Here is a 19182-nt window from a genome sequence, read left to right on the forward strand (position 1 = left end):
GCTAGTCTAGCGCTGTGTACGAGATGCAGCTAAATAAATGAGCAACGCAGCAGGGCTGAAGAATTGGTCTTTTTACTATGCAACATCTTCCAAACCTAAATTCGTCATAGTTACCAAAGTGTATGTCTCATACACAGACTCTATATTAGTGAGTTTACATGTGGATATGTAATTGGAAGCTTCTAATAGTTGTCAGTTAGGGGTTTGGCATTCGGACGTCTGTTAGAGCTCGGTGTTTGCACACTAACCTCCGCGGCCCCTCGGAAGCTCCACCTGACGCTTGGCAAACAGCTTCAAATGTCAGTTGCAGATTTTTTGCAGATTTTTCGCCGCTAATGTTTCCCACCGCTGCTTAGCGATGCAGCTAACGGTCTGTGTGCTTGTGTGCTGCAATGCATGCACAGCATCCACCGTTCAAACTGACGGGAGTATCGTCGTTTTTTTTGTACGTTTCGCCCAATTTTTACAAGCCAGACACAAAAGCATTGGCTTTGAGTCATCGTGATTCATGCGGATGTTACTTGGACACGTCCTACTTAAATAAGCATTGTTGCACCATGTACACATGGTTGTATGGAGACTGATTGTGTGTCACAGGATAATGCATATTGCCACAAAGGTGAAATAGTTCAGGACAGAGCCGTATATTAGACAACTCAAATCATGGCGTGTTGTTGGATACATCAGAGGGAAGATTTTACAGTGTAACACTATGGGCTAAATAAATGTCTTATTTTCACCATTTACGGGCCTATAAATGTTATTGCCAGAGTCTGTCAATATTTAACAGACTCTCACTTAAATATCCCAGCGTCTACTTCCCTTAAATATCTTAAATGAGCTGTAAAATGCTTTGTAGCCCAATGAAAATTAAACTGGTCTTACTTTTATTTAGTATTATCATTATAGCATTAGCACGCTAGCCATAATAACTTAGTTACGTGTCAATTAAATTTATCATCTACATGGACATAAATTACCTACATGCTGTAGGCTGAGCTCTGTGGTATATTTTAACTTTTAATCCAACTTTATTCTCTGTTATTGCCACTTCTCTGTGGGTGAATATTGGTTAGATGGATCCAACATGGCGCTCATGAAACACGTGACCAGCTCAGAACCAATCAGCATAGAGGGATAGATCAGTTGCTCCATTCCCTGGTTGGACAGGCTCTTTATAATAGTGTTGAGGTGTTAACTTGACCTCCAAATTCCCCTGATTTCAATCCAGTTCAGCATCTGTGGGATGTGCTGCACAAACAAAATGCGGTGCCATGCCCCACCCGACTCCCCACCAACGTATAGGACTTAATGGATCTGCTGCTTGGTGCCGGATACCGCAGCACACCTTCAGGGGTCTACGAGAGTCCATGCCTCCATGGGGCAGGGCTGTTTTGGCGGAAGAAGGGTCCCCCTACAATATATATAAATATCCTGGATCATAGATCACCTTCATATTTTACATTTCACACTTTATTTAGCATTTAGTCTCTGTTTGTGCATATGGTAAATTAACAAATGTTCTAAAAACCTGCCTCACCTTCTCTCCCCCACCCTCACCCTCACCCTCAGGTGGTTTCCATGGGCTTGTATATGGGCGAGCAGGCTTATCTGCGGAGCAGCTGGAACATCCTGGATGGCTTCCTGGTTTTCGTGTCTTTGATTGACATCGTCGTGTCCATGGCGGGAGGGGCCAAGATCCTGGGAGTGCTCCGAGTACTCAGGCTGCTGAGAACACTCCGTCCTCTCAGGTATACACCAAGTCCCGCCGATTAGTTTTGCTTTTAAATTACATTTACACCGTTTGGTAGGTAATTTGCATCTGCTGAATATCCGCTCCATAAACGGCAGCACCTTTCTGTACCATTTAATGTTTCGGTCCACGGTGTTCTTGAAGAAAATGACCGAAGATCAAGCGTCTGCGTCCGAACGGAACAAAAATCCAATTTCAAACTTATTTAACAGTCGCAAGCAGAACAACAGCGAGCAGGGGACGTAGACATAATTATATTCTCATCTGTTTTCTCCAATGAATGGTGCAATCAGTGCAGTTTTAAAAAACGGTAAAGGGATATTTGGTTTCTGTGAAGCAGGGTCATATGAGGTACGACCTGCAGAGCTGGAAAGTCTCTTTCTGTCTGGAGTAGAGAAGACAACATATCTGGGGCTGGAGGACAAATTTATCATGTAATTCTTGAGTCATCTGGTCGGCTTTTTGTCATCTCTGTTGAAACTACGTAGGTGGAATATTGGCTGGTGATAGTCGGTGGACATTTGGGCAAAGCACCCTCATAGAATCATTTATATCCAGTCATCAATAATCTCTCATCAGTCAATTTACATACTCTTCTTGAAAGCTCTCGAAAGCTTTACTTTACTCTTTCCCGCCCCCTCATCCTCAGGGTGATCAGCAGAGCTCCAGGTCTGAAGCTGGTGGTGGAGACTCTAATCACTTCCCTCAAACCCATCGGCAACATCGTCCTCATCTGCTGCGCGTTCTTCATCATCTTCGGCATCCTCGGGGTCCAGGTAGGGAACAGCTGTCTTATTTATTCGACTATATCCCATGGTAAATTATCCTTAAAGTTCCCCGTGCCTTTTCTTTTCTAGTAGCTTTGAAGCCCACGTAAACTTCTCTCCCCGTCTCTCTTAAGTAAACTCTCATTGTCTTCTGGCTTATTTTCATCATCGTGCTGCGCTCACAGCTGGTGGGATCTTTGACCAGCTCATTATTTCACTCAAACGCAGCCTTTCATCTCATCACGACGGCTCGTTTCCCTGGTTTTTATATAAATAGTCAAAGCTCCGTCTCCTCATTGTTCTCCCGCTGACAGCTGTTCAAAGGGAAATTCTTCTACTGCTTCGGCCCCGATGTCAAAAACATCACCAACAAGTCCGACTGTCTGCAAGCCAACTACAAGTGGGTCCACCATAAGTACAACTTTGACAACCTGGGACAGGTGAGTGTCGCAGTTTTGCACCTACATGGTTTGTGGTTAAGTTAAAAGAATGTGTAACAGTTATTCTTGCCTCCTCTTTGTTTCCAGGCTCTGATGTCCCTGTTTGTACTCGCCTCCAAGGATGGATGGGTTAACATTATGTATCACGGCCTGGATGCCGTGGGTGTAGACCAACAGGTACCCCCCCTTCCCTCCCACTGAAGCTGCAGATCTTCACCATCCAGAACACATGGAGCGCTTTTATCTGAGCCACTTTTCTTTTCTTTTCTGTGTCTCTGTTTCGAACCTCAGCCGGTCACTAACAACAACCCGTGGATGCTGCTGTACTTCATCTCCTTCCTCCTCATCGTCAGCTTCTTCGTGCTCAACATGTTCGTCGGCGTGGTGGTGGAGAACTTCCACAAGTGCCGCCAGCACCAGGAGGTGGAGGAGGCCAAGAGGCGCGAGGAGAAGCGTCAGCGGCGCATGGAGAAGAAGAGGAGGAGTAAGAGTGACAGAGATAGGAAGGATAGAAGAACTGTTACTACAGCCAGAAAAGCACTTGATAATGTTTGCATGTAGTGTGGTTAATGTGCTTCTTGTCATCGTACCAGTTCTGTTTAGGAACCACAGAACAAAGCAATCACCACAGTAGACCATGATCCCCACCCTAACCCCCGACCCTGATTCCACACAGTCCACTAGTCTCCAACGTTTTCCATTGCTTCAGAAGGTTCCAAGCAGAGCTTTTACTGGGTTTCAGCAGATGTCCGAGTCGACATTAAGGCCTCGGTTGCTTATTCTCTATTTTGCTCCATGACGTCGATGTCCATCTGGTCCTCGCTGGGTTTTGAATCAATCTATTTTTGGTCAAAATGCCCAGAACTGCTTTCACTTACAAAGAGCCACATTTATAGCCTGGAGTAGCCACTGGTAAAAACCATTTCAACCACTGTTTTCAACCACTACAGAGTACAAAAAAAATACACCTCGATACAACTGGGTAGTCCTGCAATAAATCAGGATTGGGTGACATTAAGTCTGATCTGATCTGAACCTAACAAGCATGTCTTTGGATGATGGGAAGAAAACAGTACCCAGAGAAAACCCACACAGACACGAGGAGAACATGCAAACTCCACACAAAAGCCCCAGTTGGCTCGTGGATTTGAACCCAGAACCTATTTCCTATGAGGTATCAGTGCTATCCCAGACCAGCTTTCAGGCCTTAATCAACCTAACACAACAACAAAACATATGTGCGTAGGGCCGTTGCTCTGGCTTTTTTTTCCCCCACTGTGACCAAGGCAAGTCTAATCTTGCAGTTTTCTGCGACGCATGTGAATGCACCATCATGTCAGAATTAAACCTGCACCGTCTCTAATAGACAGGTTGGCAAAGGTTAAAATACAATGTCAGAAAATGACAATAAATGCAGGTATCATCACAGGGGTGCTAAGGTAAACCTCTGGTCTGACTTTATTATTACACGTGTTATTTCTGCCAACAGAAGCCCACAAGCTGCCCTACTACGCCAGCTACGGCCACGTCCGCCTGATGATCCACACACTGTGCACAAACCACTACCTGGACCTCATCATCACCTTCATAATCTGCATCAACGTCATCACCATGTCCTTAGAGCACTACAATCAACCTCACGTAAGAAGAAATACCTGCCTGCCTGCATGTGTGTGTGTCGTGAAGGTGTGCGATTGGCGTCCCCCTCAGTAGGAACAACGAATGCAGGGTTTTATTTTTTTACACTGAGCATTAATGTTAAATCTGTTCCTGAGTCAGTCTTCTTCTCCCCGTCACCAAGCAGCAGCAGCAGCAGCAGCAGCAGCAGCAGCAGCAGCTTACAGAAAATAAATAAAGGCACCACCCACAGGCCAACCACCACCAGGCTGAGTCCAGGCTCCGTTGCTGCAAAAGCACAAAGGAGCCGTGATTGCGCCGCTGATTCGACGTTGCCGTCCGGCCGGTGTTCCTTACAGTCCACGTTTCTGTCCGTTCATGTGTGACGAATGGAGGTTCAAAAGCCCGATAGCACCTTCGCGAGAGAGAAAAGTGATTATCATGAAGATAAGACGCCCGGTTGACCTTTAAAACGGAGGCGAGCGTTCTCGAACTGACCGAGCATCAGATAAATATCACAGGTCTCGGCTGTATTTGTCAGCTGTTGGTCCTGACATTTGGCAGCCTCCCACTTGTTAGAAAGACACAGGGCTATTTATACATATATATATAAAAAAAATACTAATCCAGCCTGGGCAGTAACAGGAATCCTGGGACAGATTTTAAAGTATAAACTAAAGTCTCTGGATTATTTGTAATAATTAGGAAATGCTGTTTAAAAGTGTTTGTTTGGGGACAGAATGTGTCCGTGCTGCTCTGTTGCGGCCTCTGGCTCGTTGGATTTTTCTCTGCAAACAACCGGAACCATTTCAGTTTACAGTTTCTCCCTGTTGATGCTGCTGATAATTCACTGTACCCGGCTGCTCGCACACACACACACACACACACACACACACACACACACACATGCCCCATGTTTACTCTCTCTTTCCAGTCCCTGGATCTCGCCCTGAAGTACTGCAACTATTTCTTCACCTCCACTTTTGTGCTGGAAGCGGTGCTCAAACTCATCGCCTTCGGGGTCCGTCGCTTCTTCAAAGACAGGTACGGAGTGCGCGTGCGTGCCTTTTGTGATGGTGGCGTTTTTTGTGCGCCTTTCTCTTTGTGCTCGTTTGTGGTTGAGACACAGCCTGCTAACAGTGCAAAGCTCATTTCTAAATCCACTGTCCCAGCGGCATGTGAATTATTGTCAGTCAGCTTGTCAAAGGGCCTTTCAGTGTCTAACCTGAAGCACCACTTGGATTAAGGCCTGAAAAATTAGCTTTTAAAAAATTACAATGTCATTCGTTTTTTTGTCCGTTCCACTAAGTCACTTATGAAATGAGTGATTAAAAATGTATTAAACATTAAATCGGGACTCCAGGCACATGCTATAATCTCCCGAGTTAACATATAATATAAATAGCGGCATAATAAACAGGATCAAATATCTGGATCAAAGTGGAAAGGCTGAATAAATCCGTCTTTTTGCTTTGATCACTATAAATGGAGTATGGAATAACAGCTTCGACGGCATCGAGGATTATGAAACATGTTGGCTCTCAGGCGTTCTGTTGTTAAGTTGACTGGAGCATACTGTACTGCAAATATGGATTTCATGACACTCGGCACACACACATCAGCAGTTCTGTCAAAGAAAACAGAAACGTCTTTTTTTTCTTTTTCTTTTTTTAGACTTCAAAGTCAATGTACCATTCCCTTAGTCCACTACATTATCCCATGCAAACAGAAAGTGATTAATTCATGATTAAAGATTGTTTCATTAGAGGATATTTATATGATTTTCAATATATTAAAGAACCACAGTGTAGGAGTAGTGCCATCAAGTGGCAAGGTTGCAGATTGCAACCAACTGGAAACGGCCGCCTAATCTTTCCATTGTAAAATATTTATGAAAGAAAAGGGTTCATCAAGTGTGCGATTAATGCCAGTGTTCACCCACTGTATACCCACCCAAACGTTCAGGTCTTAAAAGCTTAGTGCCAAAATCTGCAGTCCCACAATCGGCCACTAGAGGCTGGTTCCAAAAGCTGGATAGATTTAGAGACAAAGCAGTCATATATAAACATGTATACACATGAAACGTGTAGCCTGGCTTACAACATGACACAACACATAGTTTGTTACACTGAACGATCTGAAAAAGAAACAGTTTGGAGAAGGGAGGCACTTTAATAATATACTGCATCCATCAGACTATCACAAGCCATTGTAAAATCTGAGGCTGAAAAATGAAGCCAACATGGACTTAGACTTCCTCAAAGCTGGCTCCAAAAAGTGCGTCCGTATCCATTGACCTCCATGTTAAAACATTCAACCTTACAGCAGAAATGAACATGTTCTCAGGCTACCACACAAACCGTTTTGGTCTCTTTAGCAAATCTATTCCCAACAGCAACTCTCTGGAGGAACATTCTCGTAGAACCCATCTGTTCTAATTATATCAAGGATTCAATTTATAAATAACTAATGATCACAGGACATTCACCGCGGAGGTTTGGAAGTTTGGTGTAGTCAGGTTTAACCCTTTATGGTCTCCTGTTCTTAAGTGGTAAACAGATGTAAACATGTGTTTAGAGCATTAGAACATCAGAGCAGATTCAGACCTTGTCCACATCATCACATTAGACAATATTAGGGCTCTTCTTCTTCTTCTTCTTCTTGCTACCTAATAAATCAATTGTGCTCAGAGTTCATGCAGAGGTGGACCTCATTAGACCCTGATTAGACCTGAGAATGTTTCCTTGCTCTTCTCTGATTGGCTGAATGAAAACCACATGACAATAAACCTCACTGAGAGGAACAATGACGCAAAGTTACCAAATATGGTTCCTCGGCCCATAAAGAGTTAAGAAAAGATTTAGATTTTAGGTTAAACTAGACGACATCTATAAAGGGAGGGGTTTGGTTTGTCCATCGTAGGCCACCGTAGACAGACGCTCTGTGGTTCCTCGTTCCAAACCAACGAAAACCCAGCAGCAGTTTAAAGCAATTACAAACTAATGGTAACTCAATTCTGAAAACTATATTTCATTTCTGCTTATACATCCCACTTATTCCTCGACGCAGCAGCTTTAATTTATTCATGGAAACACTGGACGTCTAATTGCTCGACAAAATCTGATTGCCTGTTAATTGTGTGCATGTGATACCGCCGCACGTTCAATTCCTCCGTCTTACTGTACTCACCTCTGTTTGACCTCCACGGCAACAAAAAAAAGAAAAAAAGAAGCAGCTCAGCTCTCCCACGTCTATTTCCTCTGAGCTCAGACTAATTGATTTGTCAGTGGTGTGGAGCGGTGGGGAGACGGATGTCTTATGAGGGATATGTGACAAGTAATTAAGGAAGATTTGGGAAGTTATATTTTTTATCTGTGGTGGTTAAATGTCCTATTTCAGCCTCTGAAGGGAAGGATGAGGTGGAGGGGGAAGCTGGTGTGGTCAAAAACAAACGATGAAATCAGAAAAAGAACATTTTATCACGTGGTTATCAGCTGCCATTTTTGTGCAAAGGGTGACTTATAGGTCAGGGTGACTCTAGGACCAGGTAACAAGCGCGCAACATTTCCAGCGTCCCAAGACTGAGAGTGAAGGAAATATGAAAGTCAGACACATTTAATCCAGCCGTGCCAGACAGTTTCTGTGTCTTTAATGTGTTAAAGCGATTAAGCTAACGCGGCCTTGACCTTCCCTCGCCCTTGCGGAGCAGGCGGGCGGCGCTAGAGGGAGATGAGAAGCGGGCTAGCGGTCAGGGAGTCGCGCAACAGAGGGGGAACGCGATGATGCGCGCGGTGATAATGAGTCACAGGTGGCGGCTGATGCACTGCTGCCACTGGCATTTTAAACGAGCTCCGCGATCGCTCAGACAAATGAAGCGGCCCGTGCCAAGTGTTTTAGCACGCTGGCTGCCTCGCCGCGTGATCTCAGATCAGTCCAATCTGACACGTTAATCACTTAACGGTTTTGCGCGCGGGTCGGTCGGGGGTTCTGGCTTCGTTCGTGTCTGGACATTCCAAGGTTTTGGGAAGTTCCTAGAAAGCGTCGGAGAAGCGGACAGGAACAAAAGCCTGCCCTTAAGGCAGACGTCGGGGCGGCTTCTTCTTCTTCTTCTTCAGATTCTTGGCACCATCTGTTTCCCATCTGTCCTCTAGCCTTAAAATTAAATCATCTGACAAGCGTTTTGCTGCACACGACGGCTTTATTAAAGGCTTTGGTGAGCGACTTATAGAGGAAGGAAACAGCTGAGTTTTAGCATGAAACTGTGTATTTTTAAAGCAGACTTTTGTTCACTTGCTTCCTTCACATCGTCATATGAGAGTGTTGGGGAAAGTCCATGTGCATGAATGGAAAGACCCTTAAATTTAAGGCGCATCCACTTAGAAGTTTCAGGAAAGGTAGCTTTTATAGTCAACTCCTACACTTTGACTTGCATAATGGTAGGTTAATCGAACAAAGCTTAATTTCAAACTGATGTAATCCACAAAAGTACGCTGACTAAAGCAGAAAACCGAGTGCGACTTCAACTACTGCACAAATACACTTTTTAGAGCGTTGGGACCAAATCTGACAACAGGAAAACATGATTCTTCATCGGTTGTTCTGCTTCTGCTTATTTCTAATAGTAAGTTGGTGAATTAGAGTGAACAGGGTCAACATAATACGTGGCTTTTATTCTAGATGGAACCAGTTGGATCTGGCCATCGTGCTCCTGTCGGTGATGGGCATCATCCTGGAAGAGATCGAGATCAGCGCCGCCCTGCCCATCAACCCCACCATCATCCGGATCATGAGAGTGCTGAGGATCGCCCGAGGTACACACACACACACACACACATACGTCTGCTTCCTATGAAGAACTTCCACTGACAGATAACATCGACTTGGTCTTAGTGATTTTCTCACTCTTTGAACCTGAGGGATTTCCCGCTAATTTAATATTCTGAAAATCTCTCACACTCACAGTGCTGAAGCTGCTGAAGATGGCTACGGGAATGAGAGCCCTGTTGGACACGGTGGTCCAAGCCCTGCCTCAGGTACGCCGGCGCTTCCTCTTCCCTTCCTCACAGAGAAACACACCTTTCTCTTCTGCTGGCGCGTAGACAACTCTGATAGATGACTCAGTGGCGCCGCAGACCAGGAGCACATACGCGTGTACGTACACACAGGCTCCGTCTGGCTTTCAGCGTCAGCACCACGGAGAGCTCCCAGACTCCCGCCGAGACCTCGTGTGCTAGAAATGGCTCCTAAAACCGGTCCGCGGCTCGTTTAGTGGAGTCAGGTGCTTTCTAGGCCGTCCACCGTCGCTCCACTGCCTTACTAACTGCAAGAAGTGTCCCTTTGACTCGTGGCGTGATGTAATGAATTAGGAATAAAATGGGGAAACAACTAATTTCTCAATGTATACAGTACATATGCTTCTATAGCTGAATGCCATTATGTCAATTTCATGCCTCAGGAACTTCATCAGTGTTCCCATGTCATTACGAACATTTCCCTACGGCTGCGTTCACTGTACACTGATGTCTTTCTTGGGCCATTAGTTTTTACAGAGTGTCAATTTGCGAGTTGATAAAAATAGTAACGTGGCGGCTATTGAGTTATTTACACCCGGGGGCCCGTCACAAGCAGCCGTGTCTGGCAGAAACTCTTTAGGAAGTCAGGTGAGGTGTTATAAAGGGCCATGTACCAATCCGTCCCCGATAACCTGCAACCATGGACTGTAGAAGAGTCTCCGCTTCCTCTCAATGGGCAAACTGACGTTATGTGTAGCGTCATATTACGAGTTTGGAGCCGGAGTTTGAGCAGCACCGTCCAAGAGTTGAGCCATTTTAGCAATGTCCTGCCCATATTTCCACAACATGTACTGGCATCAGCATTTGGTTAATACTGCCCTCACCTCCAGCTGCCAAGGGTGGGTATTAGCAAGGACTTTACAATATGATACATATCACGATACTTGTGTCACGTTTCGATACGTTATTGCGATATTATGATATTGTGATACATTGCAATATTCTACGTAGTTCACATTTTAAATGCAGGACAGTGATAATTTGTTGTTAAAGTGAGAAAAAAGGAGTAATGGCAGGAAATGTTAGGAAAACTTTGAGGAAATATGATACGTACCGATATGAAACAAAGGGAAATGGAAATAAAGGCCCCCTCTAATAAAAGCCTTCCTCCAATCACGGCCGGGGAAATACGGCGAATTAACGCATCAAAGGAATTTGCATTGACTAGTTCAACTACTTCAAACTACATGTTTAAAGTCCCAAAGAGTGATTTCAGTCACCTCAAAGAAAGCAAACGAGCAGAAATGTCAAAATATCCATGCACAAAAACAGGACCCACACTGAGAAGCCTGATCCACCAGCGACCATCCAAAGTAAGAAACAGGTGGTGCGGCTGAAGAGGGGCAGGTAGAGGTGAGAGGGAACAGATTCCTTCTGTTTCTCTTCCATTGATCCCTCTCTCATTAACACCGAGGCCCTTTGCTCCGTCCCAAGGGCATCAGGGGAGGTAATTAAAACTCGAGCTAATTAAACAGTTCCAGGAGGTCGTCTGCGACTCGGTTCATGTGTGCGCATCGAGGGACTGAGGAACGGGGAGAGTGAAGGCCCTGCACCTGGTGAAAGACTTAACCTCGGGTGATAGTACGTCGTGGTCCGCGGTGCCAATGAAATGGCGAGCGGCCAAATTTACCTCATGACAGAACATGCGGATACTGAAGATGATTCTGACATTTCCACAAAGGCTTCAGGGCAACAGCTGATTAAAAGAATTTAATACTTATAGGAGGGGAAGGAATAAGGCTGCTAGGAGAATAACCCAGATGAAACATAAACTGCATTAATAGGTCATGACAGGACACGGAGATGTGATCGGGGATGGGGGAGTGAGCGTAATAGCTCGTTGAGGTTTTTTTTTTTTTACCGGGTAAGAAAACACAATTTCCCCTCAAGCGTTCTCGACGATGATGCAAAATGGCTGCAACATCCCGTTCACCGACACTAATCGCCTCCATCGCGTTAGCGGGGCAGTCGGGACGCTGGTTTTATCTTTTCTGCGCGTGGTTACCTTCATCATTTGATATGATGTCGGCATCTGTTCTTGTTTTTTTCGGTGAATCCTGATGTGAAACCTGAAGGTGCGCTCCTCTTTGCCAAATCTGGGTCAAAGAACGTGCAAAGGTGGATTATGAGGATTATCGGTATCAGAATGAAACCGTTAAACTTTGACAGATTCAGGCTGATTTGAAACAGAGATGACGTTGCTGAGACATACTTGATGCAAACCTAGAGGTACGCGTAGAATGATTATGACAAATTCACCTCCATTACATTCAGTCCAAGAGGACCTGTTCTGCATCTAAAACGTGGATTTTAATATTGTTTTACAGTGTACATTCTGCTAAACTCCTCCATGGTCCTAAAATAACATCTTACAGCTCTTAATTATTCAACATTAATTGAATAAAACACAAACAATAGCAAACGTTTTATTCCTCAAATCAATAATCACTGCGGAGGATTTTCATTTAGGAGAAAGGCATGTAGTTATTTCAACCAAGTATGTGAGAGGTGCTTTTTTTTACTTAATCAGTTCTATTCTTTTACTGGAAATGTCCTTGTCTGGAATTCCATTGCAGTTCCATTTAATGTTTCCTAAATTGAATCTAATTAACCAAGAGCTCTCGCTCTCTCCAAACCTGGCATAATTGTCAAAATTCAATTTTTTCAGCTGCATCAGTCCTCAGCCACAAGCTTCTTGGAGCAAATCTCGAGTGACTTTGATGTTAAACAGGTGGAGCATTTCCTCATTCGGGGGCCACGTCGGTGGAGGAGGTTTAGATTTCATTATGGGCCGGTCTTAAATTATATAGAGAATAAAATACCTCTGCACAGCTCCTACAACCAATCAGAACCAATTTGTTGTTGACAAATTTAACTCTACGGAGCACCAGATGACCGTATGACTGCGTTACTTTTCTCTCCATCACTGCATTAAGGGCCTGGCAGATCTTTGCAGGAGCAGAATCAGCTCCAAACTGAGCAGATTCAGTCCAACTTCCTGCCACAAATAAGTTATTGGGTGAGGAAGTCGGTCTGACTTCCTGAAGCCTCAAGAGCCTGCACCTAAAATCCCTGAAAAATGCCTCCTAGAAACGTTGCACGGTGCTCACTTAGATGTGTTAAATGCAAAGAAAAAAGAAATCCATTGCACGTGCTTACGTATATCCACGGTCAATAAAGTTGATTTGATCTCCATTTGAAAGACAATTAACATCAGGCTGCCTTTTGTATCACCGTAATAGGATTAGATTTCGTGTTTACCGGCGAGCATCATCCCCATTAAAGCTGTGGCAACAGAAGGTTGTTCTGCGGTGGAACCGAGCCAAGTTCCAAAGCTCCGGGAATGAGTTTAGAAAAGCATTAGAGGTTCAGCTGAATCAAAGTGTCAGGGGAAAGTTGTGTTGTAGTTTTTACACAGCAGAGCAGAGGGGAAAGTGGAACAAAGCTCTATACGTACCGGAACAAACTCTCGTTACAAATGTTCCAATTTAAGGTTTAATATTGGTCTCATTGTGCATGAGATGATGATGTAAACAGAGCAAACACAGTGTTTCTGCAGATGTTAAGAGGTTTCCTATATGTGTGTGTGTGTGTGTTTTAGGTGGGTAACCTGGGCCTGCTCTTCATGCTACTGTTTTTCATCTACGCCGCCTTAGGAGTGGAGCTGTTTGGAGAACTTGGTGAGTTCACACAACACCTAGTTGCACTGCAATTACAAAACAGTTACAGTGCGTCACAAAACTTCTGGCAACCTCAAAGATTCCAGAACCGGCTGCAGTGTCGAGTCTTAGTAGTGTTAGTGGTGGTGGTGACACATTTCTGGAGGCATCAAAGCAATTAATTGTTGCTTTCGATGAAGAAGTCGAACTTTTTCCATCATTCTGTGACAGTGTCTGCGCTATGGTGGGGCACTCGAGGGCCATGGCCTCCCTAAATATCCCTTTTAGTTATTCTTTTAATATTAAATATGCAAACTGTAACTTAAATAAATAACCTAAAATAAAATGCATCATTTTGTTTATGCATGCATAGCAGGTTAGGCTACTAGGTTTGGTCTGCAAACAGGAGTTGGTGACCTGGCTGATAGATTGGAGGCGTGCAGCTCTTCATCTAACAGCTCACTGTCGCTGCTCATTCATGAAAAGTTCGACCCACTTTCAAAAAAAAGGGCAGAAATTATTTTGTTGTGTGGACAACAACATGCAAAATATTTTCTTCAGCCCGATTCAAATCATTCTGATCACAGTGGAAATGGAACAGAGGAAGAAGAACTTTGTTTGATTTTTTTCGTCCAGCTTTATTCACTAAATTGATTCAGTTTAAGAAGACCGAGGCGTCTCCACGTCTCCAACGTTGCTTTCCACATGGATTCCAGCTTTGGTTCATCTTTGTTTTTCTACCTCCATGTTTCTGTCCCTATTAGAAGCTCCTCACCTGAAGATTTTACCCCACGTGGAGCAAACATGCCCAGAGAGAAACAGATCATCAAAGGTTTACACCACGAATCAGATTCAGAAACAGAATCAGAATTCTTTGTAAAAATAAAGTGAAATTCCTTCTGATCAGTCTGTTCTTGGTTGGAAGTGCCATTTAATTCTGACTATTCGGTGTACTAGTAAAAGTAGAAAAAGATTCTTGGACTAATTTTCCTTCTGTTCCTGCATGAATGAAAAACATATTAATGATATATTTTATTATTCATCAGCAGCAACATATTTAAAAGCATTAGATTTTCTCGTAGCTTGATTAATTTTGATATCCTATAATGAAAGGATAATTCCAGCTAATGGAGGAGGATATTTAAGGCAGAAATTTAATATATGTCCCCATCTGTCCCAGTGGGTAAATAAAAATGTGATTTCAAGTTTCCAAGCTCTCATTATGATGAACTTGGTTTGTGCTCATAAAAGCACTTAGCTTTGTTGTACAAGTATTTCCTTTGTTCTGTTTGTACGTTCTGTCTCCTGCAGTCAGACGGTCTTTAGGGAATCAGCCCACACTCCAGTATTCTCATACACAAGCACTGTCCCTGAAATATCCACATGGAGGTTGGAGGATATATATCCCCAAACTGTCACATTTCCCTTTTGTGCTGCAGCCACAGCGAGTGCCAGTGTTGCTTCTGAATGGAAGGATTAGTGGCAAATGCAGTTTTTTTTTTTTTTTTCGTGCTTGAGGCTGTTCTGAAGATTATCTTGAGATATAAGCATGCTTTAGCATTGATGTGATAACAGATTGTGTCTGCACCGGCTGGTTAGGACAGTCGTCCATACGTGGTGCATGTCTGTTTGTTGTCACTTTCATTGGAAGTGTTGTTATAATTCTCTTCTCTTCTTGGTTCCCTCTCCTCTTTCTCTTGTTCCCATCACCACTTCCTCAAATTTGATCCTTATCCCTCTTCCTCCTCCTCCCACTCCATCCACTGACCTCACTCTTACCCTCAGTTTGCAATGAAGACTACCCATGTGAGGGTATGAGTCGTCACGCTACCTTTGAGAACTTTGGCATGGCCTTCCTTACCTTGTTTCAAGTCTCCACGGGCGACAACTGGAATGGCATCATGAAGGTACAAAATCGGTTATTTTGAATGTTGACTTCTGCTGATTTGTTGTTCTAGTGTCTTCATGTGACGTTTAATCATTGAGTTCCCTGAGCACAAACAAAACGTTGAACGTTGCAACCAATGTAGGACTCAAACGCAAGACACACAGTCGAGCAAAAGGCAAGATGAACAACTGAAAGTCAATTAAATCATGATTTATAAATACTAAGAACATATGGTGCTGCAGAGGTGAGCAGGTAAGTCCAACATAAAGGGAAGGAAAAACAAAGGTAGCAGCAGGAACATCACTGTGTACGGCTTGTCACATACTCGACAAGAAGCATGAAATTTGTTCTCGCTGCTAGGGCTAGTTTTACGGCGTCAACAAAAAAGTCACGTGACCCCCAAAGCTCTATAGTCTGGCACTGGCACTACCTGGTTTTCTTATTAGCTACGTACACCTGGTAGGTTTGATGGTGCCAGGACTCAGGTCAGAACAGAAAGATGCCAAGACTAAAGTGGTTCTGACTGAAATCTGTGAAAATGTTGACTTGCCGAGCAGTTGGCAGCAGAAACTAGCCCTAACCCAGACTCATATTACTGTTCTCAAACTGCACGTCAATCTCCCACAAGTGCCTGGTTGGATGATGAATCATGCGTCACGTCTCCCCTGATCCGCTTGACTCTGCATTGTCAGGGAAATACTTTAAGTACCGTAAAAAGCATCCCAACTAGGGAGCATCAGTCCGTCAGAGGAGCATGTGAGTGCACCATTAGCTTGACACTACTTTACATTACAGTGAGTTAACAGGCAGACTCCCGACCATTCCTCTCCAGTGATACTTAATGATGAGAAAGAAATGTGCTTGCTCAGCTTCAGGATCCCAGTTTTTCTTACGGATGTAATGGGGTGTGACTTTGCCTCTTTGCATCCACACACACACACACACATCCCCCCGCCCCAAACACACATTTCCTACATGCCCCCACCAGCTACTGTGGAATAAGTGGTTGTGCTGGAGCGGGTTGGCCCTGGACCATTAAACACTCTCTGGGTAGAGGCGGCGTGGTCGGTAGTGGGCCACAGATGCTACCCCCTCGGAGTAAATCTCTGCCGCTTTAGCCAATAACTCACTGCCCGAGCTCTTAGAGAAGTCTTGGGTTTGGTGAGAGGCAGGTGAGGCAGGGAGGTAATTAGTCATGCACTGGCGGCGGAGAAGAGAGAGGAAAATAACAAGGGAGTGCAGTCGGGAGAAAAAGAGGCCTCGGCCAACTCTAATAAGAGGGGAGATGAGAGGAAGGGGAGAGGGGTTAAAAGGACCTGACCGCTAACAATTCCCGACTCTGGAAGGGAAAATAAAAATGAAAACGCAGCGGGGGAACGGTGAGCGGCATGTTTTAGAAAATGGAGGCTTTGGGAGTGAAGGAACGCTGAATGTAAATGTCAATCCAAATTATGTAGAAAAGACCAGCTTCAGCTCAGAGGGCTAGGACGGTTGGTTACGTGCGGTCACAGCCTGCGCCTTCTCCAGAAAAACACTTGTCACTTTGGTTCTGCTCCAACTGAACTCCGCTGAGCACATGTTAACCAGAGTGGAATAATTTTACAGGAGAATAATAATAATAGTAGCTCCTGTTGTTTTGCATGGATAACATACATTTATTTGAGTAGAGACAGTGCACATTGATGAACAGAGCTGCCTAATTAATAAATAAAATACAAATGACAGTGCACTACACAGTCAAGACAATACAAAGTTAATTAAGTACAGATCACAGTTCATGATCAAGATACAAACGACACAACAGCAATACAACACAATAGATAAACCAAGTAAGCACAAGTCTGGCCAGTGGTCACACTTTTGGCTAGATTAGGTTGGTTAGTTTTAAGCCATTGATGGAAGTTTCCTTTAAAAGAAGAGTATGTAGGACATTCCCTTATTGTGGAGGGAAGTCCCTTTTCTGAAGAATTCTTTCAGTGGCATTGGAGCAAGACCGTGGCTACATTTCTACACAAAGCAAGCAACTCTAAAAGTCTTAAAGCTATGGAAGCATTTGACCTGAGCACCCTCCCCATACTGGAGGCTGAGTGAGGGAGAGAAACTCATCTAAAAGTCTCAGGCATTGCCACAGAATACAAATAAACCCCCGAGCAATTGTATGGGAATGTGACGAAAACACTAATACGGCAAACGTCTCATTTAGTGCTTCTACTCGCCTCACCACTTCAAGATAGCCACATAAATGTGCCACATGAAAGCAGAGATGCTGCTGATAACAACGATGTCTGTCTCTTCACTGTGCGACAAAAACTCAGAGAGCTAGAAGCCAAAGAGTCGCGAAAATAACATTCGCAAAATCTTAAAAAGTATGTCTTACCTTTGCTGTTTTGTGACTAAAAGTTATATTCCAGCTCCTAAAAACCGTTGCTAATGGCTTCTCCTTTGACTCTGCGTCAGTTTGAAATGAATCATGAACTTCTTCTAGGTTGGAGTGTAGGGTCGCTGACAGTATGCAATCTTTGGGTTTACTTCGCTCATTGGTGGTTGCTGTGGTAAATTTGGGCATGGCTTTCATTTCCCTTTAAATTGGGCTTTGATCCAACATATCGGGGGTGGTTTTTACTCTAAATATTGTTTTTTCAGGGGAGAACAAACATTGATATTTTCTACTTTGTTCCAGATGAATTTTGACACAGTAACATATATCTTTATTCTGACACTTTTGTAGAAGTTCAAACGAGAAGGGTTTTTTGACCCAAGTCTTTAAGTTTTTTTATAGAGAGAGTCTATTGGTTTGTGTTGAGTGATACATGCTACACGCTAGTGGTACATGCTAGTAAGGTCTCATGTATAAACCTGAGCAAGATCATTCTATCATTATAATCTGTTCTGTAATATCCTTTTTTTTTTTTGTAAGTTCATCTACAAAAGAAAATGTGATTGTTCCTGACCTCTTCCCCTTTCTTCTGCCCCACCAGGACACATTGCGGGAGTGCCCGCCAGATCACGGCACAGACGTGGACTACGCCTGCAATCCGAGCCTTCAGTTTATCTCGCCCATGTACTTTGTCTCCTTTGTGCTCACCGCCCAGTTTGTGCTCATCAACGTGGTGGTGGCCGTGCTGATGAAGCACCTGGACGACTCCAACAAGGAGGCCCAAGAGGAGGCGGAGATGGATGCAGAAATTGAGCTGGAGATGGCCCAGGGCACCCTCTGTTGCATGGGCGCCCCCAGTTTTGGAAGTGGGGTGCCGGACAAAGGGCTGGCTGCCGCCGCCGCAGCCGGATCGGGACTCGGAGGCGCAGCGGGGATCAAGGACGGAGGAGGCGCCCGGGGAGAGAGGGGTGAAGGAGGGAGGAGGATGCAGCAGGAGGCGCATCGGACGTACAACGCCCACGACTCCAACCAGAGCCTGTACTCGCCAGCACAAGTGAGTCTGTCTGAGTGTGAGGAGAAAGTATTCTTGTGGTTGTTTGGAGATGGTGTGAAAGACATATTTTGTGTGTTTGGCATTTGTGTGTGAGGGTGAGTTTGTGTCTGCAAGTAGGGATGTCTCAAGACGATCCACGCGATCATGCCGGTCAAAGTTTATGAAAGAGTTCAGCAGTTATTTAAAACCAACGCTTTAAAGTCGTGGAGTTACATGTAAACAAGTACAGTGAGAATGATCAAAAGGTTGCAGCAGTTAGTTAAAAATTAGAAGTTCAAGATGATTTGGGCCAAAATATTTAAACATGTCTATTATAGCCACATGCTATGTCCACACGTAGGACTGGACGGTACGACCAAACATTTATATCACGGTATTTTTCAAAATTCTGACGGCATCACAGGATTTTTTATTTTTTTATTTCATGCATAGAGTTAAGAAAAAAACAAAGAACAAAGAATTAAAAAGAATTACATGTTATCAAGATGAAATGAAGAAACAGGGACAGTTACAGTTTCATTTATTTTGACATATTTATTCATCTTTAAACTGCTA

General features: G+C 44.1%; 1 protein-coding gene across 5 annotated transcripts in view; it reads left to right on the forward strand.

Moving 5' to 3' along the window:
* The window catches only part of cacna1ia (calcium voltage-gated channel subunit alpha1 Ia), a 189413-nt gene that overhangs the window by 149416 nt on the left and 20815 nt on the right, over nt 1-19182 (forward strand). For all 5 annotated transcript variants that reach the window (XM_047571583.1, XM_047571585.1, XM_047571587.1 and 2 more), the window contains exons 21-32: nt 1573-1751; nt 2403-2529; nt 2835-2960; nt 3048-3137; nt 3252-3444; nt 4450-4601; nt 5512-5621; nt 9255-9388; nt 9540-9610; nt 13251-13329; nt 15094-15215; nt 18175-18627. In XM_047571583.1, the coding sequence (XP_047427539.1) occupies nt 1573-1751; nt 2403-2529; nt 2835-2960; nt 3048-3137; nt 3252-3444; nt 4450-4601; nt 5512-5621; nt 9255-9388; nt 9540-9610; nt 13251-13329; nt 15094-15215; nt 18175-18627 (1836 nt within the window). The remainder of the gene's footprint in view (nt 1-1572; nt 1752-2402; nt 2530-2834; nt 2961-3047; nt 3138-3251; nt 3445-4449; nt 4602-5511; nt 5622-9254; nt 9389-9539; nt 9611-13250; nt 13330-15093; nt 15216-18174; nt 18628-19182) is intronic.

The sequence above is a fragment of the Mugil cephalus genome, chromosome 20 (genome assembly GCF_022458985.1).
Source record: "Mugil cephalus isolate CIBA_MC_2020 chromosome 20, CIBA_Mcephalus_1.1, whole genome shotgun sequence".
Lineage (NCBI taxonomy): Eukaryota > Metazoa > Chordata > Actinopteri > Mugiliformes > Mugilidae > Mugil > Mugil cephalus.